At 38.7% G+C, this 19,651-nt stretch overlaps 3 protein-coding genes across 4 annotated transcripts; 2 read left to right on the forward strand and 1 right to left on the reverse strand.

Annotated features, from left to right (window-relative positions):
- Positions 1-3,902: 3,902 nt before the first annotated feature.
- eif4e1c (eukaryotic translation initiation factor 4E family member 1c) lies at positions 3,903-10,754 on the forward strand. The gene is made up of 7 exons (XM_034552134.1): positions 3,903-3,986; positions 4,940-5,034; positions 8,251-8,346; positions 8,864-8,927; positions 9,111-9,224; positions 9,341-9,480; positions 9,600-10,754. Exons 1-7 carry the CDS (start codon positions 3,969-3,971, stop codon positions 9,712-9,714), a joined length of 642 nt encoding a protein of 213 aa, XP_034408025.1. The 5' UTR covers positions 3,903-3,968; the 3' UTR covers positions 9,715-10,754.
- A 402-nt stretch (positions 10,755-11,156) lies between these two features.
- Positions 11,157-14,849, reverse strand: si:dkey-228d14.5 (uncharacterized protein LOC796266 homolog). Its single transcript, XM_034552133.1, has 7 exons — positions 14,559-14,849; positions 13,502-13,549; positions 13,355-13,417; positions 13,197-13,264; positions 12,985-13,115; positions 12,475-12,652; positions 11,157-11,852 (listed from the first exon to the last, which is right to left on the reverse strand). Exons 1-7 carry the CDS (start codon positions 14,621-14,623, stop codon positions 11,659-11,661), a joined length of 747 nt encoding a protein of 248 aa, XP_034408024.1. The 5' UTR covers positions 14,624-14,849; the 3' UTR covers positions 11,157-11,658.
- An 816-nt stretch (positions 14,850-15,665) lies between these two features.
- zgc:110319 (uncharacterized protein LOC796111 homolog) lies at positions 15,666-19,487 on the forward strand. Of its 2 annotated transcripts, none has more exons than XM_034552815.1 (8): positions 15,666-15,760; positions 16,188-16,285; positions 16,423-16,558; positions 17,079-17,145; positions 17,239-17,350; positions 17,437-17,500; positions 18,316-18,490; positions 18,823-19,487. In XM_034552815.1, the coding sequence occupies exons 1-8, from the start codon at positions 15,696-15,698 to the stop codon at positions 18,889-18,891; spliced, it is 786 nt and encodes a 261-aa protein (XP_034408706.1). In that variant the 5' UTR covers positions 15,666-15,695; the 3' UTR covers positions 18,892-19,487. The 2 variants fall into 2 exon arrangements, with proteins under 2 accessions (XP_034408706.1, XP_034408705.1); XM_034552814.1 differs by having other exon boundaries at positions 15,694-15,781.
- The last annotated feature ends 164 nt before the right edge of the window (positions 19,488-19,651 follow it).

Raw genomic sequence — 19,651 nt, forward strand, 5'->3', positions numbered from 1 at the left:
TTGAGATAATGATTCAATCCTGAGCCCCGCTCTATATCGCACTGCAATCGCCTGTTTGAATCTACAACAATTCAGAAAGATAAATAATGTTAAAATAGAGACGTTTTTTGTCTACTTATAGATTCATTCCAAGCTTAATTCCCTCTATTATACTGAATCAATCAATATTTTATTTTTAGAAGCAGTTTCACAATACAGTTTCTTCTTAGGGGCAGTCTAAACTTTAGTACATAAGTATAAGCATCAAAACATACTTTGCAAAAGATGAATGGACCAATAAACATGATATTATTGGATATTAACTATTAAATACATAATTTGGATGTTGCAGCTAGTAAAGGGGGATCATTTTAATTACTTTATTTAATGCTTCGTAGTTTGTGGATTTCCAACAATAAAGTCTTATCTTAATTTATCATAATTGCTTTGCTGATTATATTTTGTATTAGTAATCTAAATCTGTGAGGTAATTAGTAACTATAATGATTAAATGTAGTGTAGCATAAGTGCAATAATTACTGCTAAATTATATAGTATACATCATAGAATGGAGGTAGACATATTAAGTAGCAGCAAATGGAAACGCTCACATAAGTATCTGAAAGTACAGTTCTTGAGTAGATGTACTGAGTTACTTTCCAACAGAGAATGAATGTAACTGGAAGCTGAAACTTTGGATTTTATAAAAACATTGAAGAAATTAGTTGAGTATCTAAGTCTCACTATAAAATGTATGCACATTATAGTGTCCTGTTAGTGATGGCTCAAAATAATGATTCATAACAAATGATGGCCTCATTATATAGTAAAATATAATGAATAGTGAGGTAGTGACACTGGTTGTCTTCACACACACTTATGGGTAGTGCAGCTCTTGAATACTGAAATTGGATTTAGCTACACTTGGAGTGAAAACGTTGTAGTGATTGAATGAAGAATCTAAGTTATCACTTTATGATGAGGAACAAATCAGTCATAGTGAGGACTCAAGAAAATTAGGGATCACGTGTACATCCTAATCACAATAAGAACAACCCCAGGGTTCTCTTTAGCACTGTAGCCAGGCTGACAGAGAGTCACAGCTCTGTGGAGCCGTGTATTCCTATATACCTCAGTAGTAATGACTTCATGAACTTCTTCAATGAAAATATTCTAACTATTAGATGCAAGATTGATGATCTCTTGCCCTCAGCCAGTGCCGATCTGTCCTCAAGTGGAGTGGCCTTGGAAACGGCTGTATACCCTGGTGTATATTTGGATAGCTTTTCTCCCATCAACCTTGACCAATTGTCTTCGACGGTTTCTACTTCTAAACCGTCTACCTGTCCCTTGGACCCCATCCAGACGAGGCTGCTTGAATACATTTTTGCCTTTTAATTGGCACCTCTCTGTTGGATATTGTTAATGTGTCTTCGCTAACAGGGCATGTACCACATTCCTTCAAAGTAGCTGTAATTAAACCTCTCCTGAAGAAGCCCACTCTTGATCCAGAGGTGTTGGCTAACTACAGACCGACCTCTAACCTTCCCTTCCTCTCTAAGATCCTTGAGAAAGTAGTCGCAAATCAGTTGTGTGACTTTCTACATCAGAATAGTTTATTTGAGGAGTTTCAGTCAGGATTTAGAAAACACCACAGCACAGAGACAGCACTGGTGAAAATTATAAATGACCTCCTAATTGCATCAGATAAAAGGACTCATGTCTGTACTTGTTTTGTTAGACCTTAGTGCTGCGTTCGACACCATTGATCATGACATCCTATTCCAGAGACTGAATCAGTCGATTGGCATTTCAGGTACCGCACTAAGTTGGTTTAAATCCTATTTATCAGATCGATCTCAATTGTATTTGTAAACGATGAAACATCGATGACCACCAACGTTAATCACGGAGTTCCACAAGGTTCTGCGTTGGACCAAATTTAATTTACCTTATATATGCTTCCTTTGGGCAATATTATTAGGAAACACTCCATTAACTTTCATTGTTATGCAGATGATACTCAATTATATCTATCGATCAAACCAGAGGAGACCAACCAGCTCGCTAAAATTCAAGCATGTCTTAAAGACATAAAAACATGGATGACCTGCAACTTCCTGATGTTAAACTCAGACAAAACTAAAGTTATTTTACTCGGCCATGAACACCTCAGAGATCAATTATCTGGTGATGTGGTTTCTGTAGATGGCATTTCTCTGGCATCCAACACCACTGTAAAGAATCTCGGCGTTATCTTTGACCGAGACTTGTCCTTTAACTCCCACGTTAAGCAAATCTCAAGGACTGCATTTTTATCATCCACGTAACATTTAAAAAATCAGGCACATCTTGTCTCAAAGCAATGCAGAAAAACTGGTTCACACGTTTGTTACTTCTAGACTAGATTACTGCAATTCCTTATTATCAGGCTGCTCTAATAAGTCTCTTAAGTCCCTCCAGTTGATCCAGAATGCTGCAGCTTGTGTACTCACACAAACTAAGAAAAGAGATCACATCACTCCTGTATTAGCTGCTCTGCACTGGCTCCCTGTAAAATCAAGAATCACCTATAAAGCCTTGATTGGTGATGCACCATCATATCTTAAGGAGCTTGTAGTACCATATTGCCCCACTAGAGAGCTGTGCTCACTAAATGCGGGGCTACTCATTGTTCCTAGAATCCTAAAAAGTACAATGGGATCAAGAGCCTTCAGTTATCAAGCTCCTCTTTTATGGAACCAGCTTCCACTTTCAGTCCGGGAGGCAGACACAGTCACCTCATTTAAGAACAGACTTAAGACTTTCCTGTTTAATAGTCCTTATAGTTAGGGCTGAATCAGGTTTGCCCTGGTCCAGTCCCTAAATATGCTGCTATAGGCGTATAGGCGGCTGGGGGACGTTTTAGGATACACTGAGGTCCTCTCTCATCTTCTCTCTCTCCTTTACGTCCATCATTGCACATTACTACCTCTACTTCTTCCCCGGAGTCTTTGTGACTTCTCGCCTCATAGGGTCCATTGGACCTAGCTGTATCTGAAGCTAGTTATGGGTCTTGACCCCTTCCCCCTGCTTCATGCATCCAGCCCCTGGCCTGGACCTTGCCTTCTTCCTAATGGCCCTGCCTCCTTCTCTGTGCCTCCTGCCTCAAAGGCCTGGTCTCATTGATCCGGCCTCCTTCGCAATGCCTGGTAGACCGGCTTCCTGCCTCCGTGGTCCATCCCCCTGCCATGGCCCTGTTGATGCCCCCCCCTCTCTTCCTCCTTCTCTTTCATGGATGGTGGAGGTCTGGATCATGGTCCATGCCTACTAATTATTCATAAATGTCTGTCATATTCATTAAATGTGTTGTAACTCTGTAACGCTGTTTATCTGTACACATGACATTGATTGCTTCTGTCCATCTGGGGAGAGGGATCCTCCTCTGTTGCTCTCCTAAAGGTTTCTTCTCCTTTTTCCTGATCCGATGTGAGGCCCCGGAACAGGGTTGTCATGTCGTATGTGTACAGATTGTAAAGCCCTCTGAGGCAAATTTGTATTTGTGATTTTGGGCTATACAAAATAAACTGAATTTAATTGAATTGAAATGAATGTCCTGTCATACCGGCTTCGATTTGACAGAATGGGTTTTTGGCTTTCATCCACCATGACGATCTTACACAAATACAACACTATGTTCCCTTTCCAGGAACTGGTGCATTGATTGTGACATTGGAAACCAATTGAAGCACCAATCACCATCATTAATACTATACAAATGTCAGAAATGATTGTATTCAACCCTGTGGGCCTATTTTCAATTCTACATTATATATTACTTATACATCAATAGATTAAAATATATTTTTTAAATATATTTAATTTTATATATATATTGAGTTTGACATTTGATTTCTCTGGTAAACTGGACTTCGGCGGCTTCCGTAGTCAAGTGAGTGGCAGGAGTGTGACGCAGAGCGCTGAACGAGCAGAACATTTCTACAGTCAAGATGGCGACATCCGAGCCGGTAAGCGAAACAAGAGATAGAAAAAAAAAAAAAGCAGACTAATGTAGATGGAAGAACTCGCCGCATCTGCACTACAGCCAATGCCTTTATTATATAATCGTGCTTCCTCTAAATGGGCCGACCATATTGGGGAAATGGTTGTGTTTCTGCTCACGGACGTGTCCGCTGTCGTGGATCTCAGTGGACGTTAGCAGCTAGCATGTGATGTGAAAGGCAGTGCCGGACTTTGTTATCAGGGAGGGACTGCCTGCACGGCGTTCATTCAAACTACAATCCATGATTTGTTTGAATCTTCTTCGATTTTGGAGTCAATATCTCGGTGATTATATCCAACCACCGGCACCTTTAAATACTCGTACCGCGATATTATTGATTATATCTTTGATAATCTTGACACGTGTGTCTCTAGCTTGTAGCTAGCTTAGCACGTCTGCTAAAACTAATGCTAGCGACCCTAACTTCCCTCACTGACAGTAACTGACTGTGTGAATGTTTCTGAAGATATTTAACTGTGTGTGTGTGAGACAGAGCTGTGGTCTCTGAGAAATAAGTTGTAACGTGGATATGATGGCCTACCAGGTGGACACTTTTACGAATGGAGTATACATTAAAATAGTATTAAATTACATTTTTTCAATTAACACCTCAAATAATAACGGTTCTTGCTAATGACAAGTTATTAATTCGGCTCGACCAGGTATACAGGTTCACACAATAGTAATTTACCTATGATAATTACGTGTAGATCAGAAAAATACATGATTTAAGCTGGAACAGGAACCACATCCAGCCTCGTATCACAAGATTAGTCAAACATAAATGTATAACTCACCCCAGCACTTTTATGATGGTGGTCAGTAGACCTACAGTGATGAGGTATTTTTAATTATATATAATTATATATTTCTTGGATTGTAATAAAGTATTTGCTGTTTGGGTTTCTCTCGCTGCAGAAAGCACCTGAACCTGAACCTGAAGAAACACCACAAACTGAGAGCGAAGTCGTTGCGAATCCTGAGGAGTATATCAAGCACCCCTTGCAAAACAGGTGAGAATAAACCAGCTGCTATGTTTGATGGGATATTGCAACCACAAGGTGCATATACTCACATGAATAGCCGTATTCTGATGTTAGTGGAGGATTAGACGACACCAATAGTAATACATAATTTGTCATAAACAGCATTTTTGAATCGCCACAACTTTCATATATCAATGGAGATTTAATGGCAAATGCTGTAATGCTTCTGCCATTCATGTTTTAACATAAATAATGGGACTGAAGCTAATTTCTAGGAGGAATCTAATAATGAAAGAGCAGTAAAACTGAATAGGCAGTACTGCTTAGCCGTTTAGAATAAGGTTAATAGTCGTGTAAGTTGTTAAATTCATTTTAATTACACATTTGAGAGGATAGGAGAGGTTTCATGCCACCTGCATAGCACTGAAGAGCGCATTAAGTCGTCATCTTGTTTTGGGGGAAGGGTATTTACTGATTTTGAATATTAGCCACTGCTTTCAAATTGCGAACTGCTGGTATTGATGATAGAAAGTAGTCAAATTGTCTCTCCATAATGACTCTTGAGGATGTGTGTTTACTGTTAAACGACTTGTAACTTGTGTTTTGTATTTATATATATTTTTAAGCTTATACATTTTTACTAAAACGATTTGAAGCACCATATTAAGCCTAATAAAAATGTATTTTGTTCATATTTGTGTTATGTTGAAGATGCCATGGCAAAGAAAAGAACATCATAATAGTAAATCATTTACAGCTACGTTTAATCTGTTTTGAGGTTTAAATTAAAAGCACAGGATGAAGAATTCTACTTCCGACTCTGCATGTTAGTGGGGCAATTGTTGTTCACTATTGTCCTTTTAGAAATGTTATAGTTCTGTGGTGGTGACGACCTATTCAGTCGCATTGTACAGTCGGTTTAGGAAATGCTGAATAGTTCACTTAGTAAGTCACTTCTAGGCCATTCTGCTTGTTCAGCCCCGCTTCGGAGGTCAAGGTTGTCCACATCTGCTGCTTTAGCTGTTCCGATTTTAGGTGCACATATTTGATTTAAACATACTGTGGTGGCGTAATTCTATCGTGATGCTTCACTGTCACATCCTTAATGGCAAACGTCTCAGTAAGAGGGCTAGATGTTTTGCTTCTGTCTTCACTTCACTATGAGGAAGTTCATTAGTTAGTTAAATTAATGAAAATTGTGTAAGTGTGAAATATTACTTAAAAGTATACGCTCAGTTTCAAGTGTTTTTGGTAAACCTATCTAAAATGAATGCTTTCTAATACAGTCCTGCAATATATCCTGCATTATACGGAGATGTGTTGCTATTCTGTTGCTCGGTTGATGGTCAAGAAATTATAGAAATATCTGTCAGTATACCGCAATACATTTTAACAGCACCACAAACTACAGCCTGCAACTGGTGATTTGCGTCAGCATCTCTAATTAGATCTATAAAAACGGAACATGACCTTTGTATGAAGGTTGAATTTGTTGTATTAGACTGCCTTAGTTTTGGCTAGGTGTACCTAATAAACTGGCAATTAAGTGCATGTTGAGTCTTGTCGCTGTTTTTCCTTTTTGTCAAAGCAAGAATAAAATGTATCCTAACTTGTTAAAAGAGAAACAGCTCAGTGAACTTAAACCAGCAATGCAGTTTTAGTCGGTCATTTTAATCATCATCCACTTGGAGAGACTTGAAACTTATTTGAGATTGGCAATTGAACAATCTTAATAACATATCTGCTTTTATTTTTGTCACGAGTTGAGAAGTTGAATCTACAGATGGATTTGAACAGGCTGCACTTCTCTATTACTTAGCTGTAACATAAGTAAACATGATGATCGCTTTCAAGTAATGCAACATTTTCATATGCTACTAAAATGAAGGGAAACCAACAGTTGCAGGAAGGGTGGATAAATAAATTCATAAAATGCTTCCATGATTTTTTTTCCAGACATGGCTGTTCCTTTCTTTAGACATGGATGAAATGGCAGTTTTTTTTATCAACATCCTCTGGCTTTTAAGAGCTACAGTCACTCTATGAAACGTAAAGACTGATCAGTCAAGGCAAATACTGATGTCAATATTTAGGAGTTTAAAGAAAATCCGATAACAATGTATCAGCCATTGTATTTTTGTATTATTATTTTTATCAAACTATCTTGATCCTGATCCCTTTATATGTTTGCATGTGTGATCGAGAAACTCATTGAGCTCGACAATTTAGAGTTGAAAACTGGAACTACTATGTAATGGTGACACTGTGTACATTTCTGAATTACCTCAATTCTAGTTTGGGAATTCTGTAATGCTATTTCTCGTTGGTTATTGGCTTACAAATACAATATATCTGCAATACGTTTTTGGTTGTAGCATATGCACAAGGACCAGACATTCTACACCCGATGAACTACATCGTTGAAAATTAAAATTAAAAAAACGTTTATGAATTTCTTTATATTCAAAATTGCTGAGATCTCAGTAACACAGTTAATGTACACCTCAAAACAACAGCAGTGCTATAAGTAGGCCGCTAACTCTGAATGAATGACATTACATTTGCATTACTATATGTTCCCATGGCAATAGTGACAATTGGTAATCATATGGAGTATCCCTTTTTTAGTTTTAAATAACTAAAGCAAACTCCCCAAAAATACAGAATTGTAGGTCATACTGCACACCCCTAATTGCTACACCTGTGTTTGGCAAAACAATCTGCCACCCATGCCGAAGGAACGGGCAGAATGGATTATGATAAATCCAGCACTGACTTAACGTACTGTCTCCCATGTTTGTTTACATGCCACGACTAGGCAGGTAAACAAACGGTCCTCGGTTCACCAGAGTCACGCCTGTGTGCTGTCTCGCCTCTATTTCCAATAATGGTACACCTGTGTTGTGTAACAATGTGTCAGTGGTGTTGCTACATGCCATGAGTACAGCATCAAGCTGTGGTTTATCTTCAAGTGTAGTATCTATGTTTATGACACATGGGTGGGGTGCTTGGTTACGATTTGTGGTGCGGTTGGGGGTGGGAGGGGACACAGGGTTCGGCTAATGTCCTCTCATTGCCTCCTGGGAATAGATAAAAGAATAACGGCGCCCGTTACAAACAACGGCTGCACTTGTTGTGCTGCACAGCCAGCTTTCCGTGTTCTTCTGCATGAAATACAATTGTCTTTTTTTTTCTGCCATCCTATAAATACTGAGTGTTTTGATTCTGGTGTTTCCCTCTCAGATGGGCCCTGTGGTATTTTAAAAACGACAAGAGCAAAAGCTGGACAGAGAACTTGCGTCTCATTTCCAAGTTTGACACTGTGGAAGACTTTTGGGCGTAAGTTTTCTCTACTTATCCTATAATGTGATTTATAATTTTGTGACTTAGGGGTATAAGTGAAGAGTTTCAGAAGAAGTCTTCCTTCAGTGATGAGCAGGGAGACAAGAAGGGATTTCTTGAAATTGATAAATTATCAAAATTAGAATTCAATTAATTCTAACACAGATGAAGCTTAAGCGTACATCAACTTTTTGTTTGTTTACATTTTCCTCTGTTTGCACCTCACTCATTGTATGTGCATCTGTAGTATTTAAAAAATACTGGCTAAGATGGAAGATGTTAGTTTTCTAGATATGAATATGCCTGAAGTTAGTAGAACACCTTTTACAGGAAAACAACTGAAACCGTGTCACGTGATGTGTAAATCATTAGAGCATTTACAGTTTGAGGTGCTAGGAGCTCAATATGTATCCCTTCACTGTTCCTTCAATCTGAATGATAGCAGATGAAGCTTGTACTGTCGCTTAATTCAACATGTTGGAATACTTTTAACACTATTCTATGTTTCTTACAGATTATACAACCACATACAGCAACCAAGCAAACTTGGCTTTGGCTGCGATTATTGTTTATTTAAGGTAAGGCCTTTAAAATTGTTTTTATTTATTATTTAGAAAATCAGTTTTCCCTTTCAACCTTTGTGGTTTGCAGCATGTAAGCATTTCACTTGTTTGCGCAGCAGAGAGACTGCAAATTCCCAAAAGTGCTACAATTTCAAGAAACCAACAGTGAAGTCTGTAACCTTCCACTTTGTGTGTCAGGATGGGATCAAGCCGATGTGGGAGGACGACAGGAACAAGCTTGGAGGACGATGGCTAATGACTCTCAATAAGCAACAGAGGCATAATGACCTTGACCGCTACTGGATGGAGACGGTAAGATGGCTGTTTTCATTCAGCAAATAACAGATGAACCTTTACCTGCTGAATGGTTGAGATTTATTAAATAAGAAAAACTTCATATAGCGTGTCATGTTTTGTGTGTTTTGCAGCTCTTGTGTTTAGTCGGTGAGTCGTTTGACGAGGCAAGTGAAGATGTGTGTGGAGCTGTGGTCAACGTCAGACCAAAAGGTGACAAAATAGCCATCTGGACTAGCAGCTGCCAAAACAGGGACGCCATCATGACGATAGGGTGAGTCACCTCGTCGATAGGAAATAATGTACTGTAATAAAGCACTGTAGCAGATCACTAGATGGAGACACTTGGTTGGCGTTAGTCTTCAGACCACTCATCTTCTTGTCTTTCCACAGGCAAAATTATAAAGAGCGTCTGAGCATCCCCAACAAAGCCATTATCGGCTACCAGTCACATGACGACACATCCAGCAAGAGCGGATCCACCACCAAGAACATGTACTCCGTTTGAAAAACTCCTTCACCCCCACTTGCTGTAGATTTAAACAATTACCAAACCGCATCATCCCAATAATAATTTGAGTTGTCAACTGTAGTGTCTTTGTTCAAAGTGTGTACAGTTGGCGCTTCCCCCGACGTGAGAAACCAGCGGGGTGATGGTTATGAATAGGAAGGAGGCTTTGGCTCAAAATGTCCCACATATGTTAGAGAACACAAATGATTTCCTTTTTAGAGTTGAAGAGTTCTGTGATTAATACCAGTGACCTCCCCTAGCTTAGCTAAGAAAAAAACTTTTTCTCACTACTAAATGGTTTGGAATTGCAAAAAACAAAACTTTCTTGACAATACAGCCTTGTGTTTTTCTCATGCAGAATTTCTCACTCCTTACAAAACAGTTTCTCACCTCACAGGTAAAGATGGCAAAAAGTAGGCAACTTATTCCTTCACGGAACCAATTTTAAGGGCAATTTTAACTTGATTTCTCCAGAAGTGTTGAGCATGAGTTGGCTTTCAGACACACTAGCTTGAATAATCTACAGTATCTTAAAGGTTTGTAAAAGCTGTGGTCACACTCCAAAGTATATGGTTTGGATTTAAGGCCACTTATTGTTTCAGCCATGCTGGAATTGTGGAATATTGCTTGTAGTAGTTTTTGAACTTTTTTTTCCTTCCCCTTACATTTATTTATAATGTATGCATTGCCGATAAATTACTTAGTTGAAAGACAACCATGAAACTTGTTTTCTTTTCAAATTTGTTTTTTTCTCTTTTTTGTTATTGTGGACTTCTGCATATATATATGACATTTTTTACAGTGTACCATAAAGTAAAGATGCTGAAAGAATTAGGTGTGCTTTTCACTGTTCTCTTCCTAACTAAAACTGTAGATAATGTCGCACTCCTCTCTTGGTTAATGCAAAGGAAAGATGATATTCATTGTGAAATGATTTTGCTCATAATGTATCTCTATTATCTGTAATTCCAGGATGTATATTACCTTCTTTCAAGTAAAGGTTAAGTGCTTTGCATTAAAACCAGACCGACGTCTCATTTTGTGGATGTTTATGGTTCAGTGTAGCCTGCTAGTTGGATCCAGCAACGGTGTCATTTTGAGACAAACTATTGTAATAATTAATTTGAGAAACAAAGTACATTTTCATGGTTTGTTACTTTACAGGGGAATATTCTTGTTAGAGATCCTCACTCTAGCTTGTCCTCTGACTCGCACATCAAACACACCACACCTAAAGATTGACAGACAACTGAACCCGATTCCTCTTAATCATTCACCTGCTGGAGTGAATTCCCAATGTTGGCTGATTGTCACTCAGTATTAGTCATCCAGCCAAACCGGGTCTTTTGACGTCATAGGGAATTAAAATATCTGAATGTGCACTGCAACCGAATAACAATGTCTCGGCGTTTACAGTGGTCAGGATTTTTATTAAAGTGCCAAAGCTATTTGCAAATGCTTAAAAACGTTAATGTTAAGCCAACAGTGATATTGTTATGACTTGGTCATATTCAGTGTACCAAATGAGGGAATCATTGTTGATATTAACATCCACTAAAGTGTAACAAAAGAACGAACAAACAGGGAGTAAGACACATCAGGCTAATTGTTCTGTTGGCACAGCATTGCCATGGCTTTCACGAAAGCATAATACAACTGATATGTTTTGGTAATTTGCTGTACTAGCTGTACGCTTGTTTAAATAAAGGATAAGAACTACAGTTCAGAAAGGAACGCCCAGTAAAGAAAATCATCAAATTCTTGGCAAGAGTGGAGTAAAAGTGGTAATAATCCATAAATGGCTTTGAATCCATTCTGGCAGAATGATGAAAACAATTATTGCTCCACCAGCTACGGTCCAGCCACAGAAGTCTTTCCAGATGTCTGACTCAGTCCATCATCACTGCTCATGGGTGTCACCTGGGCCGTGGCAGCCTCATATCAGGACATTGTCATCATCAAAGGCTTTGCTTCCTCTCGTCTGCTCAACAGGTTTGAAAGCATGAAGGACGAGAAGAACCAAAACTCCACGACGAAGCTTAGCTCAAACAGCTCCAGGTTGAAGCTGAGCATCCATTCAAATATAGCCGACAAGTGAACGTAATAGTAGTCTTCCTGGGCAAACAAAATTGTATCTAAAGGATTTCATGTCAAGGATGTATGAAACAGTTGTGGTCAGTCACTTGTTAAAAAAAAAAAGACATTTTAAGTTGCTTCTCAACCAAGTGGAGGTCTGTTCAGGAGCATTGAGGAACAGCCTCAACACTTCCTACTAAGTACAAGGAATCCTGTCACCTCTTCATCCTGTAGTACAATATGATCTTGCACACCTGGACCAGTGGTTATATAGCTAATGAGCCACTTCAAACTAGGGGCCGAAAGGTTCAATCGCCACATTTAGATGTACATCTCCAACTAATGACATTCAACCCATACCTGGTACAGAGCACTCGGGTTGTTTCACTGTGCAGTTTAGATGTAAAACCAGAGGAAATATTGAAATACCATTGAATCTAATCTGCATCTGTAATGGGGTGTCGTGGCCCGTCCCACTCTGTAAACAAGAGCAGCACCCTGGAGCCAAACATGGCACAAAGGGAATGTACTAGTGCTAGAGGGCAGCTGGAGAGTGTAACTGGAGTCTGTTGCCCCAAATGTATCAACTCACTGCACACCTTTCATCCTAACTGCCCTTAACAAGAAGATGCATGTAGAATACCTACCACACAAACATATATTTAATTCAGGAAAGGATACAGCAGATGGTGACAATGGTTTGAATCACAGTGGAGGTGATGCGGAATGGGTAGAGAATATTCTCAAATCCGGTCAGCACACACTTCCCAGTCAGCGCAGTGAGCAGGACCGTGTAGAAGCAGATACACAAGAAACTCAAGGCAGCGCCGAGGTAGTGAAGCAGTGCCAGGTAACCTGGCTGTGGGGGATGGACAGAAGATGAATATTGATTTCTGAAAACCGATCCCATAAAAACAGTAGAAGAACAGGAGGTGTAGAAGCCTGGAAAAACATTGCAGTGCTCTAACTAATCACTACAGGTGACATTAAACAAATATTACTCACCTTTGTTTGCTGTTTCAGCACAGGTGCAAACTGAAGCTATTCAGCTTTATTGTTCATATTTTATGAACTCTAGTTACTGTTCTTTGAGATTGGTTTCTCTCTCACGTTATATGGGCCTTTTGATAGCAATGTAAAGCTGCTAATTAAACATATTCAAACAGATACAGCAGGATGTGCAATACTTACATTGCAGTTTCCAGCTGCGAATGCCCCCAAGGCTGCCACCACGCCAAAGACAAGAGCAAACTTGCTCAGCATGGAGTGGCATGCATGCCTCTCCATAATATGTGCATGGTGAAATATACAGAAGATCAGAACTGAAGAGAAGATCACAGTGGTTAAAACAGATATCGCTCACATCACGTATAATGTGTTATATGCTTAGCAGGTTAACTCACACAGAAAGGATCCAGCGTTGATTGTGGCTGTAAAAAGGGAATTTTCTGGTGCGTTTATTCCACTTGAGCTAAAAAAACATAAAGTTTAATTAATTACACCTCCCTATTTGATTCTATTGGAAAGGATCATCAAAAGGTGAAATTAAGCGCATTCTCACCTTATAGTGGGAACAAAGCAACAGTCAATGGTCCGATTCACTTTGCAGTAGTTGTTATTCCCCCTGAAAACAAATGAATGAGGTTCTGGAGATTCGGTCACATCCAAATAATGATGGTCAACTACAAACAGTAACGAGACAACTCACCAGTCACTAAGAGAGCACACATGATTGTAAGCGAAGGCCAGGCCATATCTGAAAATATGACACAAAATAGTGAAAAACATAGTATTATTTGGGCTCTTGATGTTTGAGTATTAAGATTCAAATGTTTGTATTATTGATGTGTTGTAATTTAACATAAAAAAGCATCATCTTCTAGTTTTTCTGAACAGATTAATTGATGAGGATTTCCGACAAGTTAAGAAAAGTTAGAACAGAGTTTGACTGCTCCCCACGCTCCAATGATTGTATTGTACCACTGATTCATCACTATACAACTCACAATCATTCTTCCATAAAACATCACAAATATTTCTCTGAAACTGACAAAAAAAAAAAACATCTGACTTAAGTCTGAAGATTGAGCTCCTGCAATTTGCTAAAAAAGACCTCTAAATGGAAGTGGATTAACAAGCAGAACTGCATGGGGTATTCATTGATAGCTAACAGCTTAATGATTAGAAACATGAATAACAAGTGAGCTTACACATATGCATATTGAAGTAGTTGTTTTGTTTGCATCTATCTGGGCACATCTTGAAAGTCTGGTGTGCTTGCCTTTCGCCAGACAAACAAGCCGGATCACATATTTTCAACCCGTTTCATTGCATGACTTGGTTTCGCATGCTGCTCGGACTCTGAACTTTTACAAATGTGCTTTTCAAGGATAGCAAAGACCTACATGAAGTTAAAATAGTATAATAAAAACACGTCTGCCTTCTCATAATTTCCTATTTAAAGCAATATACAGTTCAAATACTTCTATGTAAAATCTTGATAATCCTGAAGTCACATTATCATGAAACCTTACACTAACAGCTTCGTGGTCATCTTCAAATTACAAGCTTTCAGATGTGAAGACTACTAATGAACTGATGTATTTACTGAGAAGGTTCACAAAGTTGAATACTAAACTTGGCATCTACATGGCAGCACACGGACAGTGGCAGAATGCAAGAGCAGATCTTGTAAAAACACATGTTCAAATAGTTTCACCACAGTTAAAGACAAATGACAACGTGTGAATTTCTGGTAAACTTACACAGTCCATGTTCCAGTGAAGGACACCAGGGAGAGGGAGAGGGGGAAAATAATCCAGAATACCATGTCTTACTGTCGAAGAAGGCAAGTAACAACAGGGTTTCCTTAAATCCAGGTGTCTTCAAAACACTCAGTGGTCGACCTTGTGAAGGGTTGCTCGTGGAGTCAGACTCATACCTACTGGAATCAAAAGTAAAGACCAAACCCTGTTGTTCAGGTTCTTCAAGCACGCACACAATTGCACTGTTGCGGTTAGCAAGAATCTTCCACCATTCAGAGTACAGTTGTGCTTTTATGGGAGAGCCTCTCTTTCTCTGCCACTCCTTTGAAGCAACACCGTGCCCTGTCAGAACATTTTTTTAGCAAACATGGGGTGGGCCTCCTTGATGCGGTCACATTGTTTGTTCTAGTCCAAACAATTGCTTCATCTTAAGTCAGCCACTGGGACACACTGCCAGATAACTCTGCTGTGTCAGGAATGCCTTGAATGTTGAAGGGAAATGTTTTTTGTGTGTTTGTCATCCAGTGCTAGAACATATCTAAGTACATTTACTCCAATAAGTACAGTTTTGAAGTTCATATCTAGCTAACATATTTGACTTTCTATTTTATGCAAATATTTTATTTTATTTTTTACTCCATTGCATTTATTCAACCGCTATAATTACTGCTTACATTCCATCTTAAAGTTAAAGTTTTTGATTTGTCATAGCCTATGCACATTGAAATGTTGTCAGGCTCCTCCAATATATATATATATATATATATATATATATATATATATATATATATATATATATATATATATATATATATATATATATATATAGAATCCGCATTTTTGGAGGAGCCTGACAACAACAAATATTCTCTCTCTCTCTCTCTCTCTCTCTATATATATATATACATATATATATATATATATAAATAAATAAAGAGAGAGAGAGAATTTTTTTTTTCAGAATAAATATATGAGCAAAGAAAATACAATCTTTAAAAAACTAGTATTTCTTTTCGTTTGTCTTTTCACATCAATACATTATTTTCACAAGAAAGACCAGAAACAGAAACTATTCGCAGCCTTAACAGGATTACGTGCTTTCCGCCACACGAGGTCCTCATCTTCAAAACAAACAAAATGGCGGCACACATGAGATGGGGACTTCTGCAGTTGTTACGGAGAAGAAATACGTCTAACTTTAGGTTTGAACCTTCACGGCTGTGGTACATCGTTCGTACACACTTTGTATTACTGATATGACGAGTTGCAGTGCTTGTATTAGATATGAACGTCGTGTGGTTGACATGGGACTCCTAGCTAAGCTAAGGATAAGTAGCAAACTGCGACATAGGTTACGTTAACGGCGTGTCGCTCTGAACCATTTTACGGAGTTATAGGTGGAGATATCGACACAGCGGGTCTGGTTATTTCACACGTTTTCTCGCATTTGATTTTCTCACGTGTCTTTTCAGATCTCACGCATGTCAGTCCGCCTCATTGAACTTAAATGTCACCAGTGTGTCGACTACATCGAACCATCTCAGTCCCCCAAAGATTCAAACCTTCTTCAAGAAATGAATTACTTTTAGTCTTATTCACTGACAAGACGAATATTCTTTACGTTTCAAGGTGTCCAGTCAAGACCAGAAGCTCATACCGATCACAGTGCTCGACCCAGGTCTTCAGTAAAGTCCAACCTCTGTCCGGGACAACCATTCACTCCTCAAGTGAGAGGCCCTTGTGTGGACATCTAAATACACTCACTCACTCTGTGGCATCTGGTTGCAAACATATTGCTGAATGAAGACATGGAAAAGTAACATGTAAAACTGAAAATATGAATTGTGTTTCCACTATCCTTCAGTAAGACTGCTGTCCATCCAGACTCAAGACACTCCGAACCCCAGAAGCTTGAAGTTTCTCCCCGGTAAACCTGTCCTCGAAAGTGGGACGCTTGACTTTCCCACTCCGAGCTCAGCTGGATGTTCATCTTTAGCCAGGTTGTGTGCCAAGTTCACGCTTATACTTTTTGACATTGTACTGTTTTGATTTGAAGGGAGGAATCTAAAGTGTCTGGGTTAACTAAGATGTCGATGTTTGTAAGTTGAAATATAGGCTTAAGAGTCGTGTGGCTTTTCCATTTTCTCTTTTTTTTTGTATAATAGTTTAACAATGGTTGTTATCTTCATTGAGCTATTCATGGTGGTTTCTTTAATGTCAGACTGTGATGGAGTTGTTTGGTAGAAGAGTACATACAGTAGATGTGACAAATGCATCCTGTGCAAATTGCAGTCTGATACTCCGGGGGTTTTCTGACTGCATGAAAGAATTGTGTCCATACATTTTGTCTTGTCTCGAGGTAAACAACAACATTGTAAAAAGCAGTGCGATAATCAGTGACACTGTAGCTAAAAGCTTGCACAAGTGGATGTCCTTATCACCAAATTAACAAACATGAATGAATCATCAGTATGTTGTTTATGTTTGTTGAACAATAACATGATAACGTGTTTCTTTCAGGGACCTGTTCGAAATTGAAGGAGTAAAAAGTGTGTTCTATGGCCCTGACTTCATCACAGTCACTAAAGTAAGTATTAAATGTCCTCGAACAGCTTGTCTCTTGGATTTTGTTCCTATGAAATCTTTGGGGAGAATCAACACCTGTTTTTTTTCCTATCAGACAGATGAGGATGTGGAATGGACAGACATTAAGCGACATGCTTTGGAGGCCATTGCTAATTTCTACGAGAGTGGTGACCCGATAACAACGGGGGCGGTGCACCATGAAAGCAGTGAGTGTACAATGTCTGGATAGTAGGCATCTTGGAGCTTCTGCACTCTGTGTAAATATCCACTCTGTACATTTTCTTTTTTGTAGGTATTTCTGAAGATGATGATGATATAGTGTCTATGATAAAAGAGCTTCTGGACACCAGAATCAGGTACAAAACCAATAACCGGAGGCCAATTTAGCAAAGCCGAGGGCTTCGTGCGATCATTTGTGCCCCCTGCTAATCAACAGGCAGCTAATCTCTCTTTTATAGTTCACATTTAATTATATTCCTATTCTAGTTGCTTATCCCTCTTTTTTAGTTATTTTCCTTTATATACGCAAAAAGTATAAATGTAAATGTTTCATTTCGTATTGCAAACACCAAGTGTGTTGTGGTTTTTAACCTTCGGTAGAAAGGACTAGTAATATCCAACACAGTCGTGAATTCTGGTACATTTTATGAACCTAAAAACATAAGGGCATTGTCTATTGTACTGCTCACACCGCCACTGTTGCCTGGTAAAGACTCAGGGCTAGAGGGATGAAGGTAGGCAGGTGACACACACACACACACACACACACACACACACACACACACACACACACACTCTCTCTCTCTCTCTCTCTCTCTCTCTCTCTCTCTCTCTCTCTCTCTCTCTCTCTCTCTCTCTCTCTCTCTCTCTCTCTCTCTCTCTCTCTCTCTCTCTCTCTCTCTCTCTCTCTCTCTCTCTCTCTCTCTCTCTCTCTCTCTCACTCTCACACACACACACAGAGCTGTCCACTTGAGATCGGACCACCCAAGACACATATTAATAACAGGGCCAAAGTGGGTCTATTGCAATTGGATAGCTTGATCAAATATTTCCTCCTGAAAATGATAGTCTCAGTCTAGTAAATGACAGTCATGAGATAACCGTGTTAATCTGTCTGTCCTCTTAGCTGCTTTGTTCTGAACAAATTGATATGGTCTCTTTCCCCCACAAGACCTACAGTGCAGGAGGATGGAGGCGATGTCATCTTTAAGGGCTTTGAGGCAGGCACAGTCAAGCTGAAGCTGGTTGGTTCCTGCACAGGGTGTCCCAGTTCTTCAGTTACCCTTAAGAACGGCATTCAGAACATGTTGCAGTTTTATGTCCCAGAAGTAGACAACGTGGAACAGGTGATTAACAAGATCAGTTTTCTAACAGGATTTGTTTTTGTAGATAAGCAGAGATTTGTACAGGTTTTTATTTTCAGACCAAGATTCACAATTGTTTTTATTGCAGAATGGTTTTCAGAAGTTTCTGTCTAGATATTGAAATTCTCATATGCAGAAAATGATGCTGTAATCTCATTTTAATTAAAGACTGAGCAATGAAACTAGACCATAAATGTTCAATTACTTACTTGCGCCTGAACCAAGTTTTTGTCATGATCAAAAAGTTGGTAAAATATGTCTTTACAAACTTGTATGTCACGTTTAACATTTGGTCCATTGTCTTTTTTGCCCAGGTGGAAGATGAAGTGGATGAAATTAATGCAAAGGTTTTCTCAGAGCTGGAACGCAAATTACAAGAATGAAAACATCCTTGAAGACACATTTATTCCACTGGATAAAAACACAGCCATACATAATTTCCATTGTACAATCCTAAAAAAGAAAAGAGACACCTGCCATATTGTGTGCATACTATACTGAGTTCACCCTGTAATGTGTACATACTGTATGCCACTGTTACCAAGAAAAGGAGATACAGTAATATACCTGTAGTAAAAGAATATAGTCATTCTTCTAGCCAGTCAAAATGTTCTGCTGTTATGACTGCAAATGTGATGTATTTATTTCTTTTTAAAAAAAGATATATATTTTTGAAAGAATATTTTCATGGTATGGAAATATTGTGTTGGTTTTTGACATGGGCTATTGCCATGCAGAATGAAGATTTGATGAGGTATTTCAGTTTTTGCTGCCATATAATTAATTAAACATAACTGAACCAGTTTCCTTGTTAATGCATCATCTAGACATTTTAATAAAATGTTATTTAGGCTTTACATATTTATCAAGCAGGAGTTTGCTGTGTAACTGCCTACAAAACCTGTATGATATATATGTGCTCCATTCATCAGATTTACTGTCACTGTTTCAAACAAAGTTCACATTTTGAAAGCAATTATTTGTTGTTGATTCCTTTTTTTCATTAGTAATAGTTATTGTTCCTCCAGTTATGACTCGTGGGCACGGGGAAAAAAGAAAGTGACTCACGCTAGTGTTACAGGAAAACGAATGCTAAATATTGTACATTCACACTTCATACTTAATGATTGTTATTTTGTACTC

This window comes from Cyclopterus lumpus, chromosome 15 (genome assembly GCF_009769545.1).
Source record: "Cyclopterus lumpus isolate fCycLum1 chromosome 15, fCycLum1.pri, whole genome shotgun sequence".
NCBI classification, from domain to species: domain Eukaryota; kingdom Metazoa; phylum Chordata; class Actinopteri; order Perciformes; family Cyclopteridae; genus Cyclopterus; species Cyclopterus lumpus.